Consider the following 26,800-nt stretch of genomic DNA (forward strand, 5'->3'; position numbering starts at 1 on the left):
AATGGAGAGCTCAGAAGACACTCTAAAGATGATGGAATGAATAGTTTCCCTGAAAGCACTGAATCTGAAAGGAAACAAAGGTCAACGAAAGGACAATATCATGAGGAATGAACAAATGAACGTACATTGTCAGTGTGGTACCATGGTCAAAAGGTCAATTGTGACCCTTTGGCTACGAGCTAGAGGAGACTTAAGATCCCAGGAGTGGCCCTACTGGATCAAATTGGAGGTCTGTCTCCCTCTGACAGGGGCTAATACTACATGCCTAGAGAGAAGGACAAAATGGGGACACGTATAGTGACATGACTGTGAAAACCCTTCCAGTACCTGCAGACTCATGGCTCAGACACTGGTATTTAATCACCTCAGACATACTGCTTCTAAACAGTAACAATTTGGGTATTCACTAATTTTGCTGCCCAAAATGAGAAACCAGAAAGAAATCGATAAGTGTAAACTTCTGAGGAACCTGAAAGCATGAATGCTGCATGAAAATTGCTCCTTAAGAAGAGCTGTGCAGTACATGCCAAATCCTTAACATATTCCAAAAAGAATGACTAGTTTGTATGGCCAAGGGATAATGAGACTGCTGCTGACTTCTGCAGACAAATGGGATCTTTCTACCAGGATACAGACAAAATCTGCCTGGCTTCCTTTCAAATCTGTGCTAACATAAAAATGGCCAAAAGTAAAAATCTCAAAAGCTCTTGAGTGTCAGTTAGCAGCTTTCATTTAGGTTCCTCAGGACTTTTTAAGTCCTACATCAACTTTAGAGAAGCGTAGGAATGTTCTCGCTTCATTCACAAAACATCTACAGTTATTCAGCTCACCTACTCAAATCCATGTTCACAAAGATACTTAAGCAGAGTTTATAAGCTATTAAAAATCTCTCAAAGTGCTTAATGAAGTCAACAATATTAAATGAACATAAGGAAGCTTGCCTTTGTGGAAACACCAGATTTCTAAATGTTTGCGTTCATCTTGTTTACTCAAACCAGAATCACTGAACCACAAAATCACAGAATCATTACAACTGGAAAAAACCACTAAGACCACCAAGTTCAACCCCAGCCCACCCCCACCATGCCCACTGATTGCATCCCTTGGTGCCACGTCTTCATGGTTCCGGAAAGCCTCCAGGGATGGTGACCCCACCAGCCCCCTGGGCAGCCTGTGCCAGTGCAGCACCGCTCTTCCAGAGAAGAATTCTTCCTAACATCCTACCTGAACCTCCCCAAGCGCAACTTGAGGCCATTACCTCTCATCCCACTGCTGTTACACACAAGCAGAGGCTGACCCCCACCTCATTACAGCCTCCTTTCAGGGAGCTGTAGAGAGCAATAAGGTCTCCCCTGAGCCTCCTCTTCTCCAGAATATCCATCCATATACAACTCAGGTTTGATTTCACATTTTTTTACCCTTATAAAGACGTCATAAGGGTCAGATTACTGGCGTAGAAGAAAAAAAAAAAAAGGTTTACCATGATTAAGCAGTCTTCTTTGAGGTTCACCTTGTTAATAAGCACATATTCAGTAAGCAAGGATATGCAGCCTGCAACTTGTCCCAACCACAAGACTTCAGTGGAAACAGAGAAAGCGGTCAGTGTGGATTTACATCACAGATCTCAAAACAGCCCAAAGACGATCAAGTTATCTTAGTTTCTTCTTCAACTGACAGTCCATATGCATATTCTGAAGGTAACTCCAAGCAACAGTTCCCCATCTGTCTCTCCCCGCAGATAAGGGGGGATGGGCGTCTCAAGCATTATATAGTAGTCTGCAAACCACAATCTGCTTCACTATTTGGCATAAGTCCTGGAAGCATCTGCAATGGCACAGAGCTTCATGGAACTCTGCAACAGCTCTGCAGGTGCCAAGAATGGAGCCATTCTCTGCTCTACAGAGGCTTTTGTACAACTTGACCTTTGATGGAACTTACTGACAGCCGGAGGCACAAACACTTAGATGGTATCCTAACATCTCCAGATACGATATGTTATGCAATTACCAGTATCACTGCACCTCTGTATCTCCTAGTTCATGACACAAATGAAGTGAGGCCACCTGATGAGTTTGGTTCTGCACAAATGAAAAAGGGATGGTCTGCTTGACATCAAATGTCTGAAGAAACACGCCGCTGTCCCTGAAGGTCTGGGGTTTGCTGTGGGGAAGGAAGGGTTATTTTCTGGCTCCAGTGAAACACAGATAGGACCTCAGGAACGAAAAGAAAAAAACTTATCTTGGGAGGGAGGCCAAAAGACAGGAGGGTCTTTCTCGCCCTCTGACAGAACTTCTTGCTACCAGAAAAGTCACATTTAAGAACATGGTTAGAGATCAGCAAGATGCCACAGGCTCGTGTTATTGCATTGTCGGGATTATGAGACCCTGTGTAAGGCTCCAAGCTGGGACAGAGATCGACACTCTTTTACCACAGCTTCATACAGGATTTTAGGGGCCAAAGAAAATTGAAAATTGCTCAGACAGACAGAAATGGTTGCTCAGTACCTGCACTGATGTAATCCACACAGTGCTGCTCATTAGTCCAAGTGAACAATCCAGAACCACTGAAACACAGGTCTTATGTAGGGAAACAAGGTTGAAGAGTCTTCTGATACCAAGTTATTGAGCATCAAAATCATGAGCTGGGCGTACAGAGGATGGAGTGGAGCAAATGGCTTGACTTCTGTGTGAGCTGATCTGGAGGATGTGAAAGCTTCTGGGTATTGCACTGATAACACTGGCTTTAGAATTACCTCAGCCTGTGCAAGGCAGCCTGAAGTGTGCAGGACAATCTTACTTTACCTTCCAGGAGGCTTTCAGGGGAAGAGGATCTTTGTCTGATCAATTAACCCTTCAAGAAAAAAAGTCAATCTTGCAAAGCCTCTAGCTTCTGTAAGCTGTCTCTGCAGACATTATCACACATTTCTCACTTGTTTGCTGGCTGAAATGATTTTCTACTACTGTTATATTCAGCATTCCTAACAGCTGGGTTGCCACCAGACACACTGGATTCTCTAGCTCCATGGCTTCCAACAGAAAGGACGAGACCTCAGAATATCTCAACATTATCTGACCATGAAGACCTTGAAATGAAAGTAATTTGTAGGACTGGCAAGGGTTTGAAAATGGTTTTGACTTCAACACACCAACTGGTCTCCATGGTGACCAAATACCCACTGTCCTTGGGTTACTGTGATTCACTCCCTAGGCAAGGAGCTACCTCAAGAGAGTCACCTGCCACAACAGTACCTTGTGACAAAGGTTCTTGAAAAGGGCAGAAAGCTGCAAAATTAAACAGCACATATCTTATTCTTGCTCCAAAGCACTGATTGGGCGCTGGGGCACTGGTAACAGCTGGGCAGATAATCTGTGCCCAAAAATGAGGACATCGATGGTAGAGGGTGGACTTCAATGGTAGAACCAGGCGGAAGAAGTGACCCCTCTTGGTTACAGGCTCAGTTATATATCAAGGATGATACAATGGCCAAAGAATCAAGGGCATCAAATGCAGCTTAAGAGCACCAGCTGAAAGCCATGCACTGAGGGGATTTGCAGTAATGGATCCTAAGGAACTGCATGATGCCTTCTGAGTGAACAAATAGTTGAGCTCACAGTCTACAGGAGATGGTGAAGGAAGCATGTATTGCAGTCTTCCTCACATACTTGCCTAAACAGAGCAGAGGTTGACTGGAAGGGCTTGTGCTGATGGCATTGGGCTCAGTGGCTGAAGAGCTGTCCTACAGAGGACGAGAACACAGGAACAGCAGTGTGGCTTCAGACCAAAGGTCCACTGAGCCCATGTTCTTTGCTTTGACAGTTGCCAACAATGGATTCCTGATGAAGAGTGTAAACAGGACAAACATGTAGGGCTTCTCCTCAGAACACTCTCCAAGTCTCCAACAAGCTGCATTTTGTAGACGTTCCTGAGGTAAAACTGATAGTTGTTATTTAATATTTAATAGCCATCAATGGAATCTTCTCCCATCTGTTAGTGCCAGATGGTTTTGAACTTCTGTAAACTTTTGGCATCCAAAAGCAGTTCCTGCAGCAAGGAATTGCACAGGTGTACGAAGCAGCACTTCATTTTGTTCCTTCTGAACATATCCTAGTAGCTTCACATGATGCCCCATTGTTTTCCTACTGAAAGAGACTAACAGTCAACCCCTATTCACGACCGTATATCTTCTTCATATCACCCCTGGGGCTGCCTCTTTTCCAGCCAGAAGAGTATCAGTCCAGTTAGTTGTTCTTTGTATGAAATACATCCAACACTGCTCAGCTCAACTCCCATCAACTTTTTCCATCTGCTTCCCATCTTCTCATAACCATTTAGTTAGTATTCTTCTTATTCCATGTCTTCGTTTCCTTTAAAGCCTTTGTTGAGGGCATTCTGGGAACTCAGCTGGACCTACTATTCCCTTATTATCCCAACTGTTCTCTTATTATCCTCTGCATCACAGCTCCTGCCTACTTACTCCATAGGGATTTTACAGCACACTGGTCAGGATGAGTTGGAGCCTGCAGAAAAACTGGTATCACATCAGCTGCTTTCCAGTGGCTTTAAATACGAGTTTATCAACATAGTCAATAGTTCAACTATTTCATCCTCCACAACTCTTGGGTGAATACCTCCTGATCCCAGTGACTGATAATGTTAATTTTGTCTATCTACATCATTATCTCATCTACAGACATTTCAGCTTCAGACAGATGAAAGCACAAAAAGAATCACATTCATTTTTCTGCTGTGAGTTTAGCTGCCCTGAGCGCATCTTTTATACTTCAATTTTGTATAGGTCATACAGATGGTCTGGCAAGCTTTATGCTTCTGATGTGACTGAAGAGAATCTATTATTAGTCATTCTATCATTTGCAAATAGTTTCTGTTCTCCTAACTCTTTTCATTATGTTTTACATATTTTTAGCTTGTTAGAAGTTAGAGCAACTCTCCCTCTTTTACTCATTTTATCTCTTTTTTTTTTCTTTTTCCTTTTCAGGATGCTTTCATATCCTTTCTTATCCTTATGTTTAGGTACTGCAGATCTCGTTTTATCATTTTTCAGGTATTTCTTGAGAGGTACATTTGATCTTAACTCCTTCCTACTGCAGTGCCCTAAATATCTTTAAGTCAGCTTCAGGATATAACCCTTGGTTGCCTTCTTAGATTCTTTTTAACAAGCTCGCTCAATTTTATGTAGCTCCTCTTTCTGAATTAAAATCCAACTGGGGAAGATTCACTGGCTTCTCTCAGCATCCTTGCAGGAACCAAATATGTTTGCAGTTTTATGTACTGGTAGTGATGAGGAAGACCACATACAGAGAAATAACAAAAACGTTGTTCTGAGCAAAAAAGTAAGATGAAAACATTAGGAGGCAAAGATAAAAAAAATCCAGAAAGCAGATGAGTAGAAAAGAATAGGTGAGTGGAACTATATGAACTGGGCTTGCATGAATGAGAACAGATGAAACAGAAAGCAGTAGGGAGGACAGAGATACCAGTTTGTGGGGATAAGGCAATATCTGGACAGACATCTCTGGTGTTGATATTTAGGGTCATATGTGCACCCATAGCACGGAATAAAAGAGTAACCAAGGTACGGCATGACAAGTGGAAGAGAGGAAACTCTTTTTCATCTCTTCAGGAATCTTTCTTCAACCCATGTCTTCACTGGAGCTGCTCTGCTCTACTATGGGACTTGAAGGAATTTGCATGGAGAACCGCTTCATGTCTGCAAGAGCACTAGAGAGCTCTTCATCTCCCATATTCAAATCCAGTTTTTCTCTCCTAGTTTCTGCAGTGATGCACAAGCAAACCTAAGCAAATCCACCCAGCTGAACAAAGATCCCATGGAACAACAGCTGCCGAAGGGCTTTGGAAGTAGGCAGTCTATGTTCTCTTTTTCCATGTAATTTTGAACTAGAATTCACATACCTTTTGGCAAAGCCATAGTGAGTTTAATCCCTCAGCTGTTTTACTGGTACTGTAAATTAACAGAGATCATAACTGAGCTTTATATAAAGCCTTTAAATTTGTTTTACAGAGTTCATGGCCAAATAAGTAATTCAACTACCTAGACAGAAGGTATATATATGACATTTCTGCAGCTGTCCTGATACTGAGCGCCATGACACACATTAAATTAACCCATCTGGAGACCAAATTGCTGAACAAAAGAGAAATCACAGGGCCACTAATGCCCTTAACTAGGCCCTTCAGGGCTAGGGTGAAAAGACACGTGATGATCTGCTAGGATGATTCATGTCTCAAAATGCAAGAGAAGATGGTACACACCCAAAGTTTCTGATAATTTGAGTGGGCTGGCAATGTGAAGAAAGGGACTCCCACCTCAAATCTGGCAATCTGCTCCATCTTGTGCATGGGAGTACTGCATACAGCTTAAGTATCTGTAATACAATACTCTCCCTACTACCTTGAATATAGACAGTTATGTTGTAGCATCTTGTTTTTAGGCAAGGCCAATCCCTGATGCTCCCCAAAAGGCAAAAATGTCCCAGAACTGCTCTTGGCCAACTCTACATGGAGGGAGAGAGAAAAGTTCCCTCCTGACCCATGCAGGCATCAAGCCAGGAGCTCTGAAGCATGAGATGTGATTACAGCTCCTCAGTGCAGACAGAAAGGGTTATGGGCTAATGAAAGGCTGCAAAACACTTTTTGTTCTCTGCAGGCTGTGAAATACAGGAAAAATAAACAGATATTAAAAAAAAAATCACAGAGATCCAAGACAGAACAGACCACCATGAGCATCCAGGTCACTTCTGCCTACTGTATAGTTAGTCCTCCTGTCTATGTCTAGTCTCTTTTTAAGGATCTAGAATTGAGGGAAAACCAAAATTTCCTCTGGTAACTCATTATAACCTTCAACTATATTATAAGCTTCAACTATATGTATGTTGCTCTGAATGTAAGGCTTCCTACTTACTTCCATGGAAACTACAACAGATACGAAGAGCAGAGTAACACTATTTGATAGAGCAAATTCTCAGCTACAAAATGCTGTTTTTCAACACTGCACCAGTGGAGGTGACCCCCATGCACAGCTGCTATGACAGTGTCATCATAGGAAAATGTTGCCCACACAGTCCTTCTTTCATTGTCCTGAACAAATGGAAGCCAGAAGGTGCCAAATCTGGATTATACAGTGAGTGCGACAGGACAATCCAGACAAGATTGGCAGCGTGCTCTTCGGTCTTCAGACCACGAGGCCTGGCATTATCATGTTGTCTTCTTCTCTGGCCTGACTGGAAGTTCAAGCCTTCAGCTTAGTCAGCGTCACGATGTGGTGGTCAGAGTTGGTCTGGGCTCCAGGAAATACAAAAGGATCCCCCCTTTCCTATCCCCGAAGACAGTGCACATCACTTTACCCACTGAGGGCTGCGTCTTGAACTTTTTCTGCAATGCAGAATTCACATCACCACTCCATGGAGGGCTGTTTTGACTCCGGCTCGTAGTGGTGACAACACGTCTCATCACTCTTAACTAAGAGATCCAGGAAACTGTTACCTTCAGCCTCGTGTTGGTTCAATAGGTCCTGACAAACCTGCATAGGATGTTCTTTCTGTTCCTGCATGAGCATTCGTGGGACCCACCTGGTGCAAACTTTGTGATATTACAGCACTGCCACCACTGTTTCTGATGCACTGAAGCCGATATTCAGCTCTGTACACAGTTCCCTGATCACAATCCGTCAATGTGCGCAGATGAGCTGATCGAGATGCTCTTCATTTTGTGGTGTGACAGCTGTGCATGGCCATCCAGAGCATGGCTTGCCTTTCATGGCACTGCCACCACTGCTGAAATGCACCACACAACCCTCACTGTGCTCACATCCACTGCTTGGTCTCCATCAATGTTCAGCAAGTGTCAGTGAATGTCAATGGGTGCCATTATTTTCTGCATGGAGGAATTCATTGCACATTTTTGCTTCCGTGTCAGACTGCCCCTCTGCTGCCACCTGCCACATGGCAACAAAATGTAATGGAATATTGGTGGGAAGTTCCAGCCTCTGCTGCCCTACTACCAATATCCGCCTCCAATGCCATAGGACAACACAATAAAACAGGAGGAATTGCTTTCGGAGCAGCCCTTGTACTTACCGTGAGAAATCTATCTGCTTTATCTAAGAATTTTGAGATAACTGTCCATGTAACACTAGTTTTCTACCTTTAGTTTTCAGCTACCAGATCTACCTATGTCATTGCTAAGTTGCTCTCAACCTTCCCCTATAGGCAACCCTATATGGAAACAGATAAATGGACACGTAAAGCAATCATCATTTTGCAATTTTAAAAAGATGAAAATAGTTGAGTTCCTTAAGCAGCACGTTCTGCTGTTGGGATCACTTCCATGGCTCCTCCTAGAGCTTCTTCCAACCCTTCTTAACCACATCCTTAACACTTAGGTACCAGAGCCAGTTAAAGTGCTCTGCAGAGACATTACTAACACTGAGTATACAAGGAGGATCACTTCCATGAGTGCTTAGCATTTGCTTATTACTGCCTCCAAATAAAGCATTAAAAGGGGAAAGTTGGCGTGGGACTCATCTCTTTTCATCACTAACAGCCATAGCTATTTTGAAAGCAGTAGCTTTGGGCAATAGCTGTGGGTGCCCCTGTTCACTGCAGGGAGTTGACCTTTAAAGGTCCCTTGCAACTCAAACCATTCTAGGATTGTTCTGATATCACGTCTTGGGAAAAAAAATAAAATAAAATAAATCCTATACTGAAATGGATTCCACGTTATTTGTGGGGTTGCTTAATCTGGCAAAAAGATGACTGATGACATAGGTGACACAGAGAAGGATGCAGTGTAACAGAACCTGAGCTGCTCGAGTGCTACGTATCCCATGAGCTGGTGCCCAGCTTACAAATCCACTTTACTTACAAACCCACATTTTGTGTATTTGATTCCTGCCAATGCCCGCTACAAGATTTTATGATACTGAAGACAGTTGGACCTGAAGATCAAACTGCATCACAAGTTTTCCACTGTACTTGTTTAATACGCAAAATTTTATTGGTTTTGGATGAAATAAGACTTTGGGAGAAAGCCCACAGAAATCTCTAATGCACTTCTGAGAGCTCTAAGCATGGAAAAATACGGCGATCTGATGCATAAAAATGTATGTCCCAATTTTTGTTTAAAATAAATCCTAAGGAAACAGAGCTCTCTTTGACGACGCAAAGCTTGCAAGGTTTGTATTACTTGGATGATTCTGAAAGCTTCCATTTAAAAATAACACATTCACGTGCAGTTCAGAAATGCCATTCATCGCCTGCATGTGATGCCTACCCAACAGTAAGTGCCACGGAGGCGCAGAACAAAAAGAAATTCTCGCTTGTAGCCTCAGCCCTGCTGCCAGCTTATCACTGGGAAACGTCCACTTGCTGCTGGGAGCCCTTCCAGGACATGGTGCTTGGCCAGGAGTGCTTGGTGGGCTGTCCCCCCCAGCCCTGCCCACACTGCCCATGCTCTCAAGGGAGCATGGAAGGCCAGATGCTGCCCCTCAGCTCAGCTCTTTCAGAGCTGTTCCCAGCTCTGCAGGTGGATTGTAATGGCTCACCTTTCAGGTACACTTCAACTATATTAATGACACTATACTAATCTGCACTATCTGCACTAATCTGTGTATACTATGCCAATCCTATACTAATACTGTACACCTACATTTCAAATGATCCATTTGGACCAAATAGTTTCTTGACCACTATCATAGAATCACAGAATCACCAAGGTTGGAAAAGACCTCCAAGATCATCCAGTCCAACCACTCAATGCACTTTCATTGGGCAACAGTTGCCTTTTTAACTGAAGGCTCTGTACCTTTCCTAAGACTGCCTTTACTTTCTTGAGTAGTGTCTATGTCCCACCCAAAGGCATTTCTCTTAAGCTGTAAGAGCTGTTCTGTTTCACTTTTCTGCAGTTCCAGTTCCGAGAGCTGGTGGCAGAGTTCTACTTTTTGGTACTCAGACAAAGAATTTTTTCATTCCGCAGTCAATACAAGTGGCTCAATTATTGCTAGCTTTGAGTTAGTTCTTGCACATTACCTAACACTAAGTCAAGAATATCCTTCTGTGTACTCTAGTACTGGCTGTTCCAAGAGGCAGAAATTGCCTCTTTGAACTTACTCTTTTTGTGCTATCTGACCAGCTTATTCACAGGTAATTTAAGTCTCCACTATCATTTGGTTAGACTTTCCCACTTCTTTGATCTCTGTCAACATTATGCACTTAACATCCTTTTGTTGATCCAGGAGCTGGTAGTATATAAAGACTACTAATATATTTACCTTCTTATGGGCTGGGAGTGTAACCCTCTACAAGCAGCTAAGTAGGTGATTTTAATTCCCCAACAGCACTGTGCATTGCAACATAGGAAGCACTCTCCACTTCTGGGATGGTCACGCTGGATTCACGCTACCAATAGGTAACTTTAAGGATATTTAAATGGTTAATTATCGTTGCTGTTAAAAATGCACCATGCTTCTTTCCAGACTGTAATGATGTATGACATTCAGCTTTTCAACTGTGTACAACATGTAAAAAAAACTGATGATTTAGGATCTCCTAACTCTCACTTGCTCCACCCCACCTAGAAGACTAGATCATTGGTTTTTAATAATTTACTTCTTTGGAGGGAGAGAAAAGAGGATAATCCATGCCCTGAGCCTTTGGGAAGCCTGTTCTGTACTGTCAAGCTTCTTTCTGCAGTCATAAGCTAAAACAATGTGCTCAGTGGGTAAATGAAAGTTGGCTTTCTCATGCAGTCACCTAATTATGTAACTGCTAAGCCTGTCCGGAAAGGAAACAAAGTACTGGGAGACTTGTGATAAAGTTAGACTTCTGCTATCTGATTTTTTTCCTACATGCAGGCATGCGAGGTGATTGATCACTGGGTTGCCTTCTCTACAGTGAGTAGAGCACTTTATCTATCTCTTTTCAAATGTTATTGTTTGGGACCTTTATCAAAATGTTAACATTATTTCCAAAATATGAGCAGCGGAACTAGAAAGAGCTCCAGTACCGGAGCAGTTGGCAGCCCAGTGATCCGTGAGGTCCCTTCCAACCCAAACCATTCTGTGATGGACTGCACCGATCCCGGCCCCACCATGCCTACTAGCAGCACCATCCTCGTCCTTGTACATAAAATTGAGGTTATAAACACTCAAACAATAATTAACCAAAAAAGTACTAGTGCTCAGTTTTAATGATGTAAGCTTGTATATATAGAAAGCTTTGAAGTATGCAACAGGCTGCTTCTCAAATAAAAAGTTTTTTTCTTCCACAACATTAGACTTGCTTGTGGGCTCTTCCATAACTCCATTTGAACAAATCCCAAATCTCCTTATCTCAAGTCCCTAAATGGCTCTCTCTTTTGTTCCCAAGCCTTTCCTTGCTCCCCTAGCTACCTTCCAGCTAACAGCGTGAACTCTCTTCTACCAAATGGTGACAGAGGCATGGCAGAGAAGGTGTATTCATCAAGAGTAAGCTATCAGAACAGCAAAATTATCAAAAGCAGAGGTTGTGGAATCCACCTTAGCCATCACTGGAAGGGAGCAGAACTGGAAACAGCTGCACCTGGGAGGGCGTGCTGAGCCCTTGCTGCTGCAGGATCCCCATCAGCAAAGACCCAAACACATTCCTTATGGCCCACTGGTCTGAAAGTTTTGGTTCTTCCATTTTGAATATGGGGACTTCCCTGGGTGCAGGCTACCGTAGTGCGACCCGCACCTCCGGCCACCTGGAAACTGCCAATGCACACATGGTGCCACTTCTCCCCTGTTAGGCAATAGTTAATGCTCAGAGCATGCAATATCCGAGCAACCTCGTGCTCTGAGCAAGCTGGAAGACGATTTCTGAAAGAAAACTAAGGTGTTGGTTTTTTGACCTATAAAGCCTGAAGTGGCTCTGCCTACTTGAGAAATTCCTCTCCCTTTGCATCATCTCTGAGCCTGGCTCCAGGGCAACGCTTCGACTTCACCATTGCTCTGCAACCTGGAGTCGGGCTGCAGAATGGGACACAGGGATGGCCCAGAGAGATGGGGCAGGTGGGGCTGCTCACTGGGGTCACTCTGGGAAAAAGACAACAGCTCTAAAGGTAGTTTCTGTGAATGGAATGCTGTGATCGTGGTAAGTCTCCATAGATGATCCCAGCTGCCCAGAGCTGTGGGTGCCCCATCCCTGGAGGTGTCCCATGCCATGGATGGGCCGTGGGCAGTCTGAGCCGAGGGGGCACCCAGCCCAGAGCAGGGGTGGGGCTGAGGGGCTGTGAGGTCCCTTCCAACCCAACCGTGCTGTGGTGCCATCATTCTAAGCTCTGCAGTCTGTGTGCTGTGTGATGAGTGTGAGGATCGAGCACGCTGGCATAACCACGATGACCAATCCAATGCAAAAAAAACCAAGACTTCTTAGCTCATTAACTGCAAAGATACCTGAATTGCACATACAGAAGGAATGATGGCGGTATGTGTGAGCAAGCTAAACTTCCAATGAGATTTCCAATGACATCAAAGTGAAGCACGTGCCCTGAAACATTTTTGCAAGAGCAAGATGCTGGCAACCACACTCAAAACAAGAGTTCCCAAGAAGCATAACTCAGGTGTATTTAATGTCTGACTGTTTAAATGTGAACTGAAAATAGTTCTTCCTTATTAACTTCTTATTTTCAACCATTTCCCTCTGGGCCTCAAGCTTTCTCTTCCCAATGGATCAGGACCCCAACCCAACGCAGGTCAGTGTCTGCCTACACGAAGCAAACAGATGAGAATGGTGTTCTGCAACTCTCTCCCTTCCGAGGATGGTTGTTAACCACGAAGTTCATCCTCCAAACGCTGCACTATTCGCAGCTGAGAACAGACAACGCTTCGTGGCTGGTGCTTGGGGTGGGCTCCCGCAACCGCACGTGACACAAAAGCACGTTTTGCACTGCCAAGTTTGGCCAAAAACAGCCCGACGTCACAGAGGAGAGGTTATCGCCTCCTCGTTCCGAAGAGGTCCACACTCTACACTTTGCGCTCAGTTGCAACACCACTGTAGTTTTTGTAAGGAATAAATATTGACTTTCCTGGACATTGCCTCACAACACGGCGGGACCTTGAGAGCATTTGTCCAAGATAGTTTCTACCCCGGTAATATAATTTTATAACATCGCTTTCATTCTGATTAGTTCAAAAGGCTGCGAGCAGGATCTACAAACGTCACAAATTATCTGTTTTCATTGTCAGCCACATGACTGCGGTAAAGCTGCCTCAGTGGCATTTCTTCTCCTGTAAGGCTGCTCAAAACTCACGATTCTAATTTAAATCTGCAGGTTACCAGCTTCATTAAGGCTCCGATTACCGCACAAAAGCCAAGCCTGGAAAACGCCGCGTGCAAATTAAGGTTCAACATCAACACAGGCTGCTCCGTCAGGTTTGGTTTACAAGAGTGAAGCACACGGCCTGTGAGCAAACAGCCAGCGGAGTACAGGGCTCAGACACCGAGCTCTGGGCTCACAGCATCTGCATGCACTGCAAGGTGCCCAGAGGCTCTCCCTTCTTAGCAAAGAGCAGAAACCAGCATCCACTTCACCCAAAAACATGCACAGTGGTGACACCCCATAGGAACCAGTGGATGGGTGAAATTCACCTTCCAGGTACGGGCAGCACTGCAGGCAGACTACAGCCAGCGGGGTCAGTAGTTCTGCTGGGCAGCACCTGGAGGCGTATTTGGCTGTAGCAGAACCCAGCTACGTGCACAAAGCTTTATGGATTTCCCACAGTAAAAATAACCATGTTTTGGTCAGATGTTCAGTGCCCAACATGTGACTCGTGCAACACACTTAGCTTTACAACATCAATTAAGATAGGCGATAATCTCCATGTGATCGATCGGCCGCATCCAAAATTAACATTACTGCACGCAGAGTGAAGGACCCACGCTTACATAAGCACCGGGGCCTGAAAGCACAGCACGGTGGGAGAGCAGCAGCACAAAGGGCAGGATCAGGATGGGTACTGGGAAAATCTTCTCAGAAGAGCGGTGCTGCAGTGGCACAGCTGCCCAGGGAGGTGGTGGTCACCGTCCCTGGAGGTGTTCCAGAACCACGGGGATGTGGCACTGAGGGACGTGGTCATGGGCATGGTGGGATGGGCTGGGGGCCGGGGCTTTTCCAAGTGTAATGATTCTGTGATTCTATGGAAGGCGCAAGGCAAACCGGCGGACAGCTCGCGTAGAAACCACCTCGTGCGCGTGCAGTCATAAAGCCAAACGTCTTAGCTGGGAAGCACAGAGAGGAAGAGGTGAGGAGAAGGGTGGGAGCACGGAAGGACGCGGGCGAAGCGAGGCTGCCCCTACCTGGAGCAGCTTTCCCTCGGCGGGAGTGACCTCGGCCACGCTGGCGAACTCCCCCTCCAGCACGATGGGCTCCACCTTGAGCGGGATCACCCTGATGATGGCCTTCTGCGCCGCCGCCCGCTCCGACTCCACGGCCGCCGCCAGCGCCAGCCCGGTGCGGCCGAGCCCTGCCTGCAGAGAAGCCATCAGCAGCCAAGGCCAGAGGACCGCCAGCTGCAGCTGGGGGCCACCGCTCATGCTCCCAGCTGCGGCCGCGTGCCCGGGCCACGCATACCGCTGGGGACGCGCCGCGCCCTCGCCCTGCTCCCAGCTGTGGGGCTCCGGGGGGTGCGGGGGGCACGGGGGGGGGGGGTGCTGGGGTTCGGAGCCGGCTTCTCACTGCACGGCCGCCCGGCTCTGTGCCATCGCTGCTTCTCGGTGCCACGTGCTCGGAGGCCGCTGGGAGCTCGGGAGCATACTTTGAAGAACAAAAAATATATATAATAATAATAAAAAAAATAATCCGAAGTTTCCGAAAAAAGAATCCTAAGTTTCCAGTCTGTCCCGCGGCAGGTAAATCCGGGGAGAGCAGCGGAAAAGGATGAGCAGGTGGCAAGCAGGGGGCAGTTCAGGTGCGGGGGGGGTCCCAGAGCTCAGCCCCGCAGCAGGGGGAGCGGGGAGGGCTCTGCACGGGCGCGGTGTCCCCGCGGCTCCTGCGTCGGTCCCACTGGGCCCAGCGCGCCCATCTCCGGGCCACACCAGCGCGGCACCTCCCAGCACGTGCTGGAGCTCCGCACGCCGAACGCCGCCTGTGATTATTGGAATCCTTCCTAAAAACCGTGCAGGAGGCGCTTCCTGAGTTTGCGGCAGAAATAAGAGTTCGCTACTGCGCCGTCCCCGTCCAAGCCGGGGCGATCCCGTCCATCCTCATCGCACCAGAAATGCTTCATTCAGAGCAGCTCGCTGTCTCCTCCCGCACTCCCGGCTCAGTCCAACTCCGGCTGCAGGTCTCGGGACGGTCACAGCACGAAGCTCCTCGTCAGAGCTGCCGGGAAACGTCCAAAAAGGCCCCGAACTTTGTAAGCCTTTAAGCGCGGAGCGGGGCAGGTACGGAGCGCAGCGCCGCAGCGTCTCCTGTTGCTCTCACGCCGCGAGTTCCGGGAGGAGCGCGTCCAACGCGGTCCCAACCGAAGGCCCCGTGGAGCACAGCAGAAAGTCCCATGGTCCGCACAGGGGTCACAGCAACGCGCCCTCCGCACCTGGAGGGCTTACACGGGGCGCGCCGCCGTGACGGGAGGGACCGCGCTGAGAGGGATTAAAAAATAAAGAATCATCTGCAAACCTGTTGGGCAGCGCAGCGCGGCACGGCACGGCACGGCACGGCGCGGCACGCTGCTGCACCGCACAGGGATCCCCAAAACCCCGGAGTTACTTCCAGTGGGTTAAGCAAACGGCGTGCGCCTGATGCCGCGTGCCTGCGATCTTCTCTTCCTTTCCTAAAAGCGCGGAGCGTCGTTTAAAGCGGAGATCTTTGCACGACGGGGCGGCGCGAGGCGGCGGGCGGAGGTGCGCGGAGCGGCTTCGGGGCGGAGCGCCCCGCGTGCGGGCAGCGCCGGGGACGGAGCGGCGCCGGAGCCCAGCCGAGGGAGCCCCGCACGGCGGCTCTACGCGCGGGGAACACGGGGCGAGGCGGAGCCCGAAGCATCGGCCGCAGTCCCGCGGGGAGCCCCGCCGGGCGGCTCGGGCATCATCGGGAGGCGAACGGATCCCGCGGGGGAGCTCCTCCGGGGCAGCGCCTGCGGGAGCGGAGGGCGGAGGAGGGCTGCGGCCGTCGGAGCCGCCCGGCGGGGCTGCGGGCTGCTACCTGCTGACACAAAGTGAGGGTGGAGCGGCGCCGAGCGCCCGCCCCGCCCCGCCCGGCCCCGCTCCCGGGCGCCCCCTCCCGCCGCTCCGCGGGGTCCGGACCGAGGGCAGCTCCGCGCCGCCCCGCGCCCCGCGCCCTCCGCCCGCTCTGCCCCTTCGTTCTCGGCCCTCCCGCCCGCCGCCATCCGGGAGCTCTCGTCCGGCCGCCGCCGCGGCCGCAGAGCGTTCAGGTCAGGCTGATGTCAGAGGTCTGGAATTCAGCTGTTATTCGGCTCTGACATCACCGAGAGGTGAATAATGCTGCAGGTCAGAGCCGTAACCTCCGAGCGGGGCTGCCGCTGGAAGCGGGTGAAGCGGCCGCGGTGGAGTGGTGCTCGAGGAGAGCGCTCCGAGGTGACCGGGAACAATGCCCAGCGCCCAGCGCAGCGCCCGGCCCTGCGGTGCTCGCGGAAAAGGGCACCCGAGAACGAGGGGGTTCTTAAATACTGCCCAGCCCACCCGTGGGGCAGCTCCACGTAAATTCGTGGGTTACACGAAGAAAAACGGGCTCACTTTGAAAAATAAGATCCGGTCTTTTGGGGTGATGGGTGTCTGCTGATAAAGGTGGCAGCAGAAATGAGGTATCTGTAAAGGGAATCGGGAGAGGAGGAAGAGCTGCTCAGAAAGCAGCGCTGCACGGGCACAGCTGCCCAGGGAGGGGGGGTCAGTGCCCCTGGGGTTCAGAGCCGTGGGGATGTGGCACTGAGGGACGTGGGCAGTGGGCACGGTGGGATGGGTTGGACTCAGGGATCCCAGGGATCTTTTCCAACCTTAATGATTCTAAGATCCTACGAAACACGAAGGGGTTCTTCCAACCACGATGATATGGCCTTTGTAACCCAGAACACACGCAGAAAATACAGATGCAACATCCACAGTTCGGTTTCAAAGTTTAATTCATTGCAGATTGCTGCAGCCACGCTGTTTCAGCAGGACTACGAAAGAGCATCCTCGCATTAAACAAAATAGCACTGTGCTGCCATCGACCAGAACACAGTGACAGAACAACACCTTGTTACAGAAGCTACCTGCTGTTACAGAAGCTACCTGCTGTTAGGGACAGACTGTGACACGCACACGAAGCTGCTGACACACCAGGCACTGGACCTGGGGGCTGCCCGAGGCTGCCAGGCCCTGGTGCTCTTTCCCTATGTCAGGGCGTGCAGGTGAAGGATGAAGGGAGCTTGCACCCACGCGTTCCAGCAGCGATGCACGGCAGGAGGTCCGGCTCCGTGCCCTTTTTAAATTAGCAGATTAAAAAAATTCTAATATCGAAGGTTTTGTAAGTTGCCTTTAGAACAATAGAGCATTATCTAAGATGCTGAGATCTCCCTAACTTAGACCTCCAGAAGCGTCAAGTCTTCTGGTGGCAAACAGCAGTAAGAAAGGGAATGTGAATTAAAGAGGCACCAGCTCCAGTGTGATGAGGCTGAAGTCCTCTGAACTCCATCTCCTTACACCTTGAATCCATGAGGAAAGCGATGGAACCCATTTGGGACGTAGGACTTGGACGTCTCCCCCTCACCCTTCACTGTTCGCGCCAACTGGGATGGTACTGCACAAATGTAATGTCCGATACAGGAGAACAAATCTGAGGACAATCAGCATGGCAGCGCTCCCACCAGCCCTGACCTGAAGGTCTCCTCAGACTGTATTTGTTTGGATGGCTGCTGAGTAATTAAAGGCTTTGCCTCGGCTCATCCCACCGCTCAGCGTTCACTTGGGACATCCTGCCCACGGCTGGAGGCTGGGCGAGGTCCTGCAGGGTACAGCTGGGGTGGTCTTGGCCTGTTCTCTCTGCTCCTCTCATGTGTGTTTTGCTCGGGACTGGCTCTAATTAATTTTAAAAGAATATGAACATGGATGAACCAGCTAAATTTATGTTCTGAGTGCTCTTTCTTGTACATTTCCCTGACAACACAAATACAGACCGTGCCCCCTTCATCCTTCAAACAGTATTTTAACATAAATACAAATGCACAGCTATTCAAAACCTAAAATCTACCATCGGTATAAATACAATCATATTTAATAAGAATGTATCTAAGACCTATTAAAATAAAGTACTAAAACAACACATAACTTACCATTACAGATACCATTAGAACCAAAAAGAAGTTACTAAAACAGAAGACTTCTCCATAAATGTAAGAGATCAGCAGCTGTTGTATGTAATGGATACCCACTGCAGGGACGCGCTTGCTGCTGAACAGAGCACCGCTTTAGGAAGGAAGAGCATTTCCTGGTTAATCACTCAGAAAATTAGCTCATCTTTCCTCCAGCAGCTCTCCCGAACCCCCTGACCTGTTCAGACCTGGAATCTTGTGACTTCCCTACGCTTTTGTTTCGTCCACAATTCCCATTACGGGGTCACAGTGTGACTGCAAGCAAAGATGGTGAGAGCACCCACCAGCATCGGCGCAGGGTGCGCTGCGGCTTCCAGCCACGTGAAATAGAAAGATTGTGAGCACAGTGCTACAAACAACTTGTTTCCCACTACGAGAGGTTCGGCCAAAGTTCTCAAGGTTGTTCCAGTTTATGGGGAGTTCAGACTTTCCACGTCTGAGAGGATGAGCAGCTAAGAAATGACCTCATATTAAAAATTCTGACCGCTAGATGCTTTATAAGTTGTCAGGTAGAAAACGCAATGGAGGAGGTGTGAAAAACCACGGGGTGACTAATGTCCCACAAAGTGAAAGTTTTCAAAAATGGTGTCTTTTGTTGGTGTTGGTTTTTTTTTTTGTTGTTTTTCTTTTAAACAGCTGAAATGATCCAAAGCGCCTGTTGTGTGCAGGGCACTGCCTCTGGGGTCTGACAAGAGAACCCAGCTGGCAGCTGCTGCACATTTTCACATACTTGTCACCCACTTCTCACTCTCTTATTTCTTCCTTTGGAAAGTGCTCCTGCTTGCAAGCAACATCCACCAGCAGATGGAGATCTAGGAAGAAAAGGAAATAATGAGCAAATATCAGTCTCTGCACGTTTTTCTAAGCGTCGTACTTAGGGATTGTAATTCTAGCAGGTAACGTAGAGCGTGGCCTGAGAGGCAGGAGGCTGTAACCGCAGCATTTAAGGTCTACAGGAACAGGAATTGTTCTTATTTTGCAAAATGTTAAGTGTAAAACAAACAAAGAGAAAACCTAAAAGTGATTTATGTGGCCATTCTCCAAGGTATATTGTTCATACATGTATTCACCGCCACGGGTACCAGCTACCAAATGCTGACTGCTGTAAAACCTCAGCAGTGCCTACAGAAATGCCCGCTCCCTGCGAAACATGCTGTCACTTAGGCACAAAAGGCACAGCTGCTTCCAAGTTTGCCACGGCTGGTGCAAAGAGTCTAGAGGAAAGCCATGGTGTCACAGACAGGCCAAACAGACTCCTTCAAAAATCACCTCATGCCATGGCAAAATGGAAACACTTCCAATGTACGGCCTGACCAAAAGAGAAAATCCAGCACCTTACAGGTCAAGGAACACAACAGGATAAAGTCACGACAGGACCACTGCCCTTGTGAACTTCAATCTCATAACACATGCATTCACATCTTAGGAAAAGAATCTCAGCCCCTGCCGTTCTTCCGTGCTACGCAGTGCCTGGAAAAGGCAGCAGCTCTGCGCTTCCCAAAGCAGACTGCTGGGAACCAGGCCTGGAGAGCCACATGGATGGAGAAGTGAGGCAGCTATATCAACACAACTCTAAATCGCTTAAGAAATGGCACCTAAGAACCACTCCTCCAAAACAGCAGAATGCCAGCACAGGAAATGTGAGAGTCCTTCACTGAACAGATAATGAAACCAAAGTAATGGCAACGGAACCGGAGCGAGAAGCTGCAGTTCAGGCTCCTGCGAGCAGCTTCACTTGGTCCTGCTCCAGCCCAGGACGTTCTGAACCGCGCTGGGGCCGGGCCTGTCCCTGCACCAACTCTTCACAGCATTGTAGGGGATTTCACCTTGTCTTACTAGGAATGCTGTATGAGTGGGAAGATTATTTTTCTCTGGAAGGTGCAGTAAATAATTCAAATGAACACATGATAGCATGGGAGACCTTTGCTGAATGATGATTTGCCCTTAGCACTTATAAATCTATCTGCAGTGAATGAGAGGGAACACATAATGGCACAGCTGCAGTGGCAAGGGATTGGGTGGTAAATGTCCAGGGCACCTTGCAGCACGACAGTGATGGATTCATCAGAGCCAGTGGCATCTCAGCATTATGTCTGTGCTCCTGCGTGAAAAAAAAAATGGAGGAAGTTGCCAGACAATGTGAAGAAAAGGATCAGATAACTCACCAAAAAAATAAACATGAAAAAAATAGACAGCCATAGAGAAAGAGAGGTTTTTCCTAAATGGATCAGAATGCTTAAATTCAGAAGTAACAATCTCCACCTGCTCCATTCTGAGACCACTATTTCCAGAAAAAAAAGGCTGCAAACAAAAGCCTCTCTAGTCAGAATCCAGTCCTTCTTAGGTGCTCTCTTCGAAGAGGAAACACAAAACACAGACACCAGCTCCACTCCAGAGTCACTAGATGAGCGTACCCGTGGAGCACAACACAGAGAAGACAGGAGGGGACACAGTTTCTATCAGTTTCTATCAGTCATTTGTGAAGTCCAGAAGGACACCTGTTGCAGGTATAGATGCTGCAGACAAATTTATTCTAAACTAAGCTGACAAATCTGTCCCAAAAACCCTATTGTACAGATGGGCTGAACTAGCAAGCAGTCAATGCAAGGAGACTCACCATCAGCACCTTTAAATCCATGTGCTAAGAGCAAGACGGGGCTGAAAGAAGCGGTGCTGAAAGGTGTGAGCCACCCCTCAGAGCTCAAGGTAATAAACACACCAGGCACTACAAAGCCATGCCAACTCTCAAGAAAGAGTAGGAAGGAACAGATGACACAGCCCATGCAGGGTGATGTATCTGCTGCAGCTTCTGACTCTCTGAAGGAGAGCTCAAAAGCAGTTCTGCTCAATAAGAGCAGAAGGAGATGAGGTCCTGCTGTTAGATTGTGAGGTGCAAAGACAATTAGGTCTTTCTTTACTTAATAGCAAAAAAATGCCAAAGATGTTTTTGGAGACAGGGCACTGGACAAGACAGACTCTTCATCTAGACCCCTGTTTGACAGACATTTGTACTCCACCACATTGGCTCTCACCCTGTGATACCCTGAACTTGTCACCACGTAGCAAAGACAAGGGAACAATGTCACAAACCTACTGAAATAGATGGAACAAGAGCCCGTTCTGCAGCAGGATAAGTATCAAATTGTGGGCTCAGGAAACATGCAAATGGGAGCCCAAAGGAAAAGAGGTAAAACTGCAGGACTCACACTCAAAGGACACGTGTAAAGATAAGAGGCAGCAGATATAACTGATTTAAACCAGTTTCAGATCACTCAAGAAAGATAGCAGTCACAATTCAGCAATAAAGAATTGCTCACCGCTTTCCAAGGACCAGGGCTCACCAAACTCTGCAAAGAAAATGATCTCCAGGTAGAGAGTGTTCCCTTGTGGCTGCCAGCCCTTACATGAGGTATGGAGGGGTGGAGGGGTGGTCCACCTGTGCTCCCAGGGCTGGCTGTGCCCCTTCAGCAGGTGCTCAACCACTGGTTCAGGCCGTGACCTCACGGCTCCCATACAGACGTGTTATGGAGAAACAGTTGGGAATGGTCATTGTGCCCAATTTTAACTTAGAAAGATTAAGAGGTTGTGTCCAAAGACACATAAAAGAAAAGAGGTACAGACAGACAAATGCAGAAGCTGACAGAAGTTGGCTTATGCTAAAACACATCTCCTCCAGGCTTGCAGCTGGAATGTAGGAGTTGGGCACTGCATCTTCAAAGCCAGAATCACGTGCCCAATTTATTTTGGGACAGCTTGATGACCCTGATCACGTTTGGTTCACGTGTGCTGTCTGTGTCTAACCTCTGTCCTACCAACCCTACCAGGTACAGCACTGGACATGCACACACGGATGACTATCAAGCTTCCCAGAGAGCAACTACGCCAATCATTGCTAATTATCCAATTAGCATAGCAGTGTTTCATTTCTGTAGAACAATCCCATGGAAATGCTTTCCAAAATGTTCCTGTAACTTCACAACTGTTAAGTAAATTTGTTCTTCTTAATCTTTGTAATTAATTTTACTTTAGTAAGCTTTTGCCGTAGATACAAAAACTGAGAAGCGTACTGACTGTCCATGTTATCAGCAAGTAAGTGAACAAGATCTCTCAATTCTGCATTTTAAACAAAAGTTCAAGATGACATCCAATTTGTTTATTTATTTTTTTATAGCTTCCAGATAAAAAGACTTTATTCCTCACTTACACATTTGGAACTAATGGGCATGAGAGCTGAGTTATTAGCTAGCACAACTGGAACCTGGAATCGACCCTCTGCAGTGAGGAACAGCTCTTCAAACTCCACAACTCGTTCTTCGGTGATCAGCTGAGAGGGAAATTGCATCCTGCAAGACCTGGATGCCACACCAGCTTTTCCTCTAGAATGGATCTAAAGTACACTTGGTGTCCTCTTATGTCTCTCATATTGAGAGATACTGAGGTCTTTCTTTGGTTATTAGATCTGGTGAACTGCTTGGCCTCAGATGCTGTGCTGCTTGTTTCTCTCATGTATTTCAGCAGACACATCAGCAGTCTGGAACAAAACTTTTGTCAACTTCTACACTTACCACGTAAGTTTGTTGGGTTTTGGGGTTTTTTTTGTTGTTTTTTTTCCCCTGCTACTCAATTGTCATTTCATTACTCAATCCTTCCTTGTGGCACTGTCATGCACCAGCACACATATCTATGGGCTTCATCTCAATATTGTGACATCTATGTTTCTCACACAACCCCCAGAACAGCAGGTTTCATTTACTCATAATTTATATCTTTCCCACATGAGTAATTGGGGTATCTCTAGAAGTGTATCAGTAAGTACACCAAGGGGTTTTAACTGAAGGCACAAAGAAATACTTACACTGCAGACAAGAGCTAACCTGTTCTGATTTCCCCTTTTTGTAATGGTTAATTTCAGAGCAGCTGTCTTGTTAATCTCTAAAAAACAATTAGAATCTCTTCTTACCAGGGGACTTGCACTCCTGTGAACTGTTTCTTCTCTCTCTGATTCTGGTTTGTACAGATGAACCTGTGTTTTCTACAGATTTCTTCACAGGTCCAGATCCTGAAGTGAGGCATCCTACCTCTTCTGTCTCTGACCTTAGGAGTTGACATTTAGCACTCGTATCCACCTGAAACAAAACAAAGCAAAGAAAACCAAAGATGACTCAATGTTTTCTTGTAACCACTTCAACAGAACAAATAAATACTTTTCTCCACTCCAAAAAGACACCTAACAAGTGTTGGATGGTACTTGTACGGATTATATAAGCGTTTTTAACTCAGAGTTCAGGTTGCCAAGTTCAAAGTCAAGCTCTTACAAAATGTCGTATTAAGCAAAACATGAAGTCAGAAAGCCAGAACATAAAGAGTACATGTACTCACAGTGTCAACTTCGCCCTCAGTCACCACACCAGGCATGAGAAGTGAAGCAGAAGAAACCCAGGTGCACTCACTGGTACCAACAGCTGCACTGCTAATGACAAGTGTACCTCGGACAACCTGACAGAGCTGTGTGCTGCAAAACTACGCAGGCAAGCGGAGCCCTTCTGGCTGGAAATCTCACCCCACCCCACTGAATTGGTAAGAGATTGCATTATAATGTTGTTGCTTGCTTTTTGGAGCCCTCTGCTGCTGCTCCACATGTATTTTGCAGGCAACCATTTCATGAACTTGAGTATTTCTCTAACAATGTGGCAAAATCTGTAGGTTAAAAAAAAAAAGGAAAAAAAAGCCAAGCAACCAAGCTATGATTCTGTCCCAATAAGGAAGTAAAAATAAGCACGATTAAGCACCTGGAATTCACCTTCAGACAGAAGGATGTTCTCACTATCACCTGTTCTAGAGCACTGAGCTCTTCTGCAAATATCCTATCAATCACATCATAAGATGAGGGATTGTTCAGAGCCTGCAGTGTTTCCTTCTATGAAGGCAAAAAGAAAGCTTCTGAAAACTGGTATTTGTGAGCTTACAGAGGGCAAAAGGTCATCACAGTAAGACATCAGTAGTTCCAGAAATCACTCTCTCTCCCTTGAGTCTGCCATTGCTTGGTATTAAATATACAAAAGGCAATGTGTATGCATATTAATAGAAATACACACAGATTCTCTGTTGAAGCTGTATGTTAATTTTCAAAAAGGCTTCTGCAAATACAGCATCTGAAACATCCAGGGAGGGAGCTCCCCCAGAAAGCCCCTGGACTTGCTACAGGTTTGGTCACTTTACGGCAGAATTTGCTCTTTGAAACGTGTTGTCTATATGTATTGCATTAGTAGCATTAATTAGCTAATAGGAAAACCATCTGGATAGCTATGCCTCTTTGACATCAGAACCACAGCTTCTCCCGACGTGTAAAAGCAAAGAGAAGGAAGGAGGTCTGTAGTTCATTATCTGCACCAGACAGCACACGAGTTTCTTGAGACAAACTCTTACAATTAGGGAAGGATGGCAGGTCACAGAGCAGGTACAGACACTTTGGAACATCAGCAGCTGTGTGCTAACACTTCTTCACATGATGATTTGAACCTTTCCATTCCCATTGACTTCTACATAATAAAGCCTCCTAGGAAAAGGAGTATGCAGCATTCCCTTTTTTACCGTGTATATAGGATCTTATCCACCAACTCTTTTAATAATCTTTTTGAAACTGGCAATAGGAAGATTTCCATCCTAACAGCATCAGTCTAGCTCACATAAATCTGGTTCCAAAGCTCTCTTCATTTCTTTTATTTTTATAAGTGAATGTGCTTCTGATTATGGCTTTGCCACATCTGCGGAAAGACTCCTCACTCGGGCCCAGCACCGCTGCAGCTCCGTCCCGAGTGCTGCTTGGCACAGAATCAAACAAAGCTACCAAAGCTGACAGATGTGAAAGTTTTGCCTTTTCACTCCGGTTATTGAAAAAATGCCAAATTGTTTGCAAAAAAAACCTGCTGTGACTCAGTGCTTACGTGACTCCTGTGCCCAGCTGGAACCACGATGAGAAGCAACGTTACTAAAAGGAGCCTCGGTCTCACACAAATGGGGTTTGCTGGATTAACCTTCCCCCAAGCAAGCAAGAGTCTCAGCCTTCAGCCAGGGATACTACCAAGGAGACCACAAAACAGGAGGCACATTCCCCTTGAACAAGCATCCCAGAAGTGCTGCATTTCCACTTTAAGAAGAAAATAAAATATTTCTTATGAGTAAGAGTACATTAAAATATGCCCATTTGAGGCCAAAATGTGTAAAAAGACAAGGACAGGAATTCACCGAGGCTAAGACGACAATGCTGAACCTGGACTGTTGAATGTACTAAGACCTTTCATGCAAAGGATTGCTCTTTAATTTGCTGGGTTTTAAGCCAGGAAGCAGAACAAAGCAGGTGTACACCTTTCTATGGAGAGGACAGTTCAAGGTGCAACAGCTGTTCCAAAACCATTTAAGAGATAGGAAATATTGTGGAAGAAACAGAGAACAAAAATAACAAATGCCTGTGTATCATTGTAAAAACCCATCGTTATCCTGCAGCTTCAATGTGGTGTGCAGCCACGGTCTCTTCATTTTAGAAAGGATTTAACAGAAACAGAAGAGGCTGAAAGCAAACTCGGAGATCGCAGAGCAGCTGCCACACAGAGGACACTACCAGAGGGAGCCTGGGGAGCAGACTGCTGAGGAGGCTGCGACAGACTTCCAGAATCACAGCTGCATGGAGAAAGCGGCTGCAGATGGCTGATGAAGCTCTTCGAGCAGCAGATAGCAAGCAAAGGATCTGTTTGGTCAACGCTCCAATTCCCGTGGTTTCAAGGGCTGACTTCAGCGCAGGGAATAGAAATCGAACATCAGGTACGCAGCATCATCCCAAGTCCTCCCGCTGGAAATACAAGGAGCAACGCCCCGTTCTAGTTGCACGCGTTGTGCTTGCTCTTCCCCGAGCATCAGGTTACAGCTATTGTCTTGAGGCCTGACGCCGGCAATCAGGCTGTGATCGGACCCAGCGGAGCTGTTCTGATGTTCGTTTGTTAGCACCAGAGGAATTCGCTCCTCCTCCGCTGCTACACAGAGGAATAAAACAGCCTTACCTACATGGGCAGTATTTTACCATAAGCTTGCCTTGAATTCCATGACACCGAGCTACTGAGAGCTGTGGAAGCCTTCCAGATTCAGGGATAAGGAAGACAGCACATTATGTAGGAGCCTAATGGATATACAAGCACAGAAACCTACTTTGGAGAGTTCTGTGCCTGCGGTGATCCCAGGCCCTGGAAATACCACTGGACAAGAGGCAGCTGTGGGGCAGGTTAACCCTGCCTCCAGTTTGGCAAGGGGAGACAAGTAAGATGTAGAATACTCCTAACAAAAAGAGCAAAGCTGTCAAACAAAAGGCCTAACAGCGCCCAAATTTCTCTTCAGTGCAGAATAATCCCCAGCTATTTAAGCAGTTAACTTCCAGAGAAACAGACCGGGACC

General features: G+C 46.9%; 2 protein-coding genes across 3 annotated transcripts in view; both read right to left on the reverse strand.

The window, feature by feature from the left end:
* The window catches only part of RNF43 (ring finger protein 43), a 54,881-nt gene extending 40,193 nt beyond the window's left edge, over window positions 1-14,688 (reverse strand). For both annotated transcript variants that reach the window (XR_002443996.1, XM_021415642.1), the window contains exon 1: window positions 14,352-14,688. Coding sequence is in view for 1 of the 2 variants with exons in the window: in XM_021415642.1 (XP_021271317.1) it covers window positions 14,352-14,588 (237 nt within the window). In the remaining variant the exon portion in view is untranslated. The remainder of the gene's footprint in view (window positions 1-14,351) is intronic.
* Window positions 17,111-26,800, reverse strand: part of HSF5 (heat shock transcription factor 5) — a 28,945-nt gene continuing 19,255 nt past the window's right edge. The window contains exons 5-6 of the mRNA XM_021415314.1: window positions 23,319-23,484; window positions 17,111-19,170 (exon numbers count right to left, since the gene is read on the reverse strand). Of these exons, the coding sequence (XP_021270989.1) occupies window positions 19,103-19,170; window positions 23,319-23,484 (234 nt within the window). The 3' untranslated portion in view covers window positions 17,111-19,102. The remainder of the gene's footprint in view (window positions 19,171-23,318; window positions 23,485-26,800) is intronic.

The sequence above is a fragment of the Numida meleagris genome, chromosome 18 (assembly GCF_002078875.1).
Source record: "Numida meleagris isolate 19003 breed g44 Domestic line chromosome 18, NumMel1.0, whole genome shotgun sequence".
NCBI lineage: Eukaryota > Metazoa > Chordata > Aves > Galliformes > Numididae > Numida > Numida meleagris.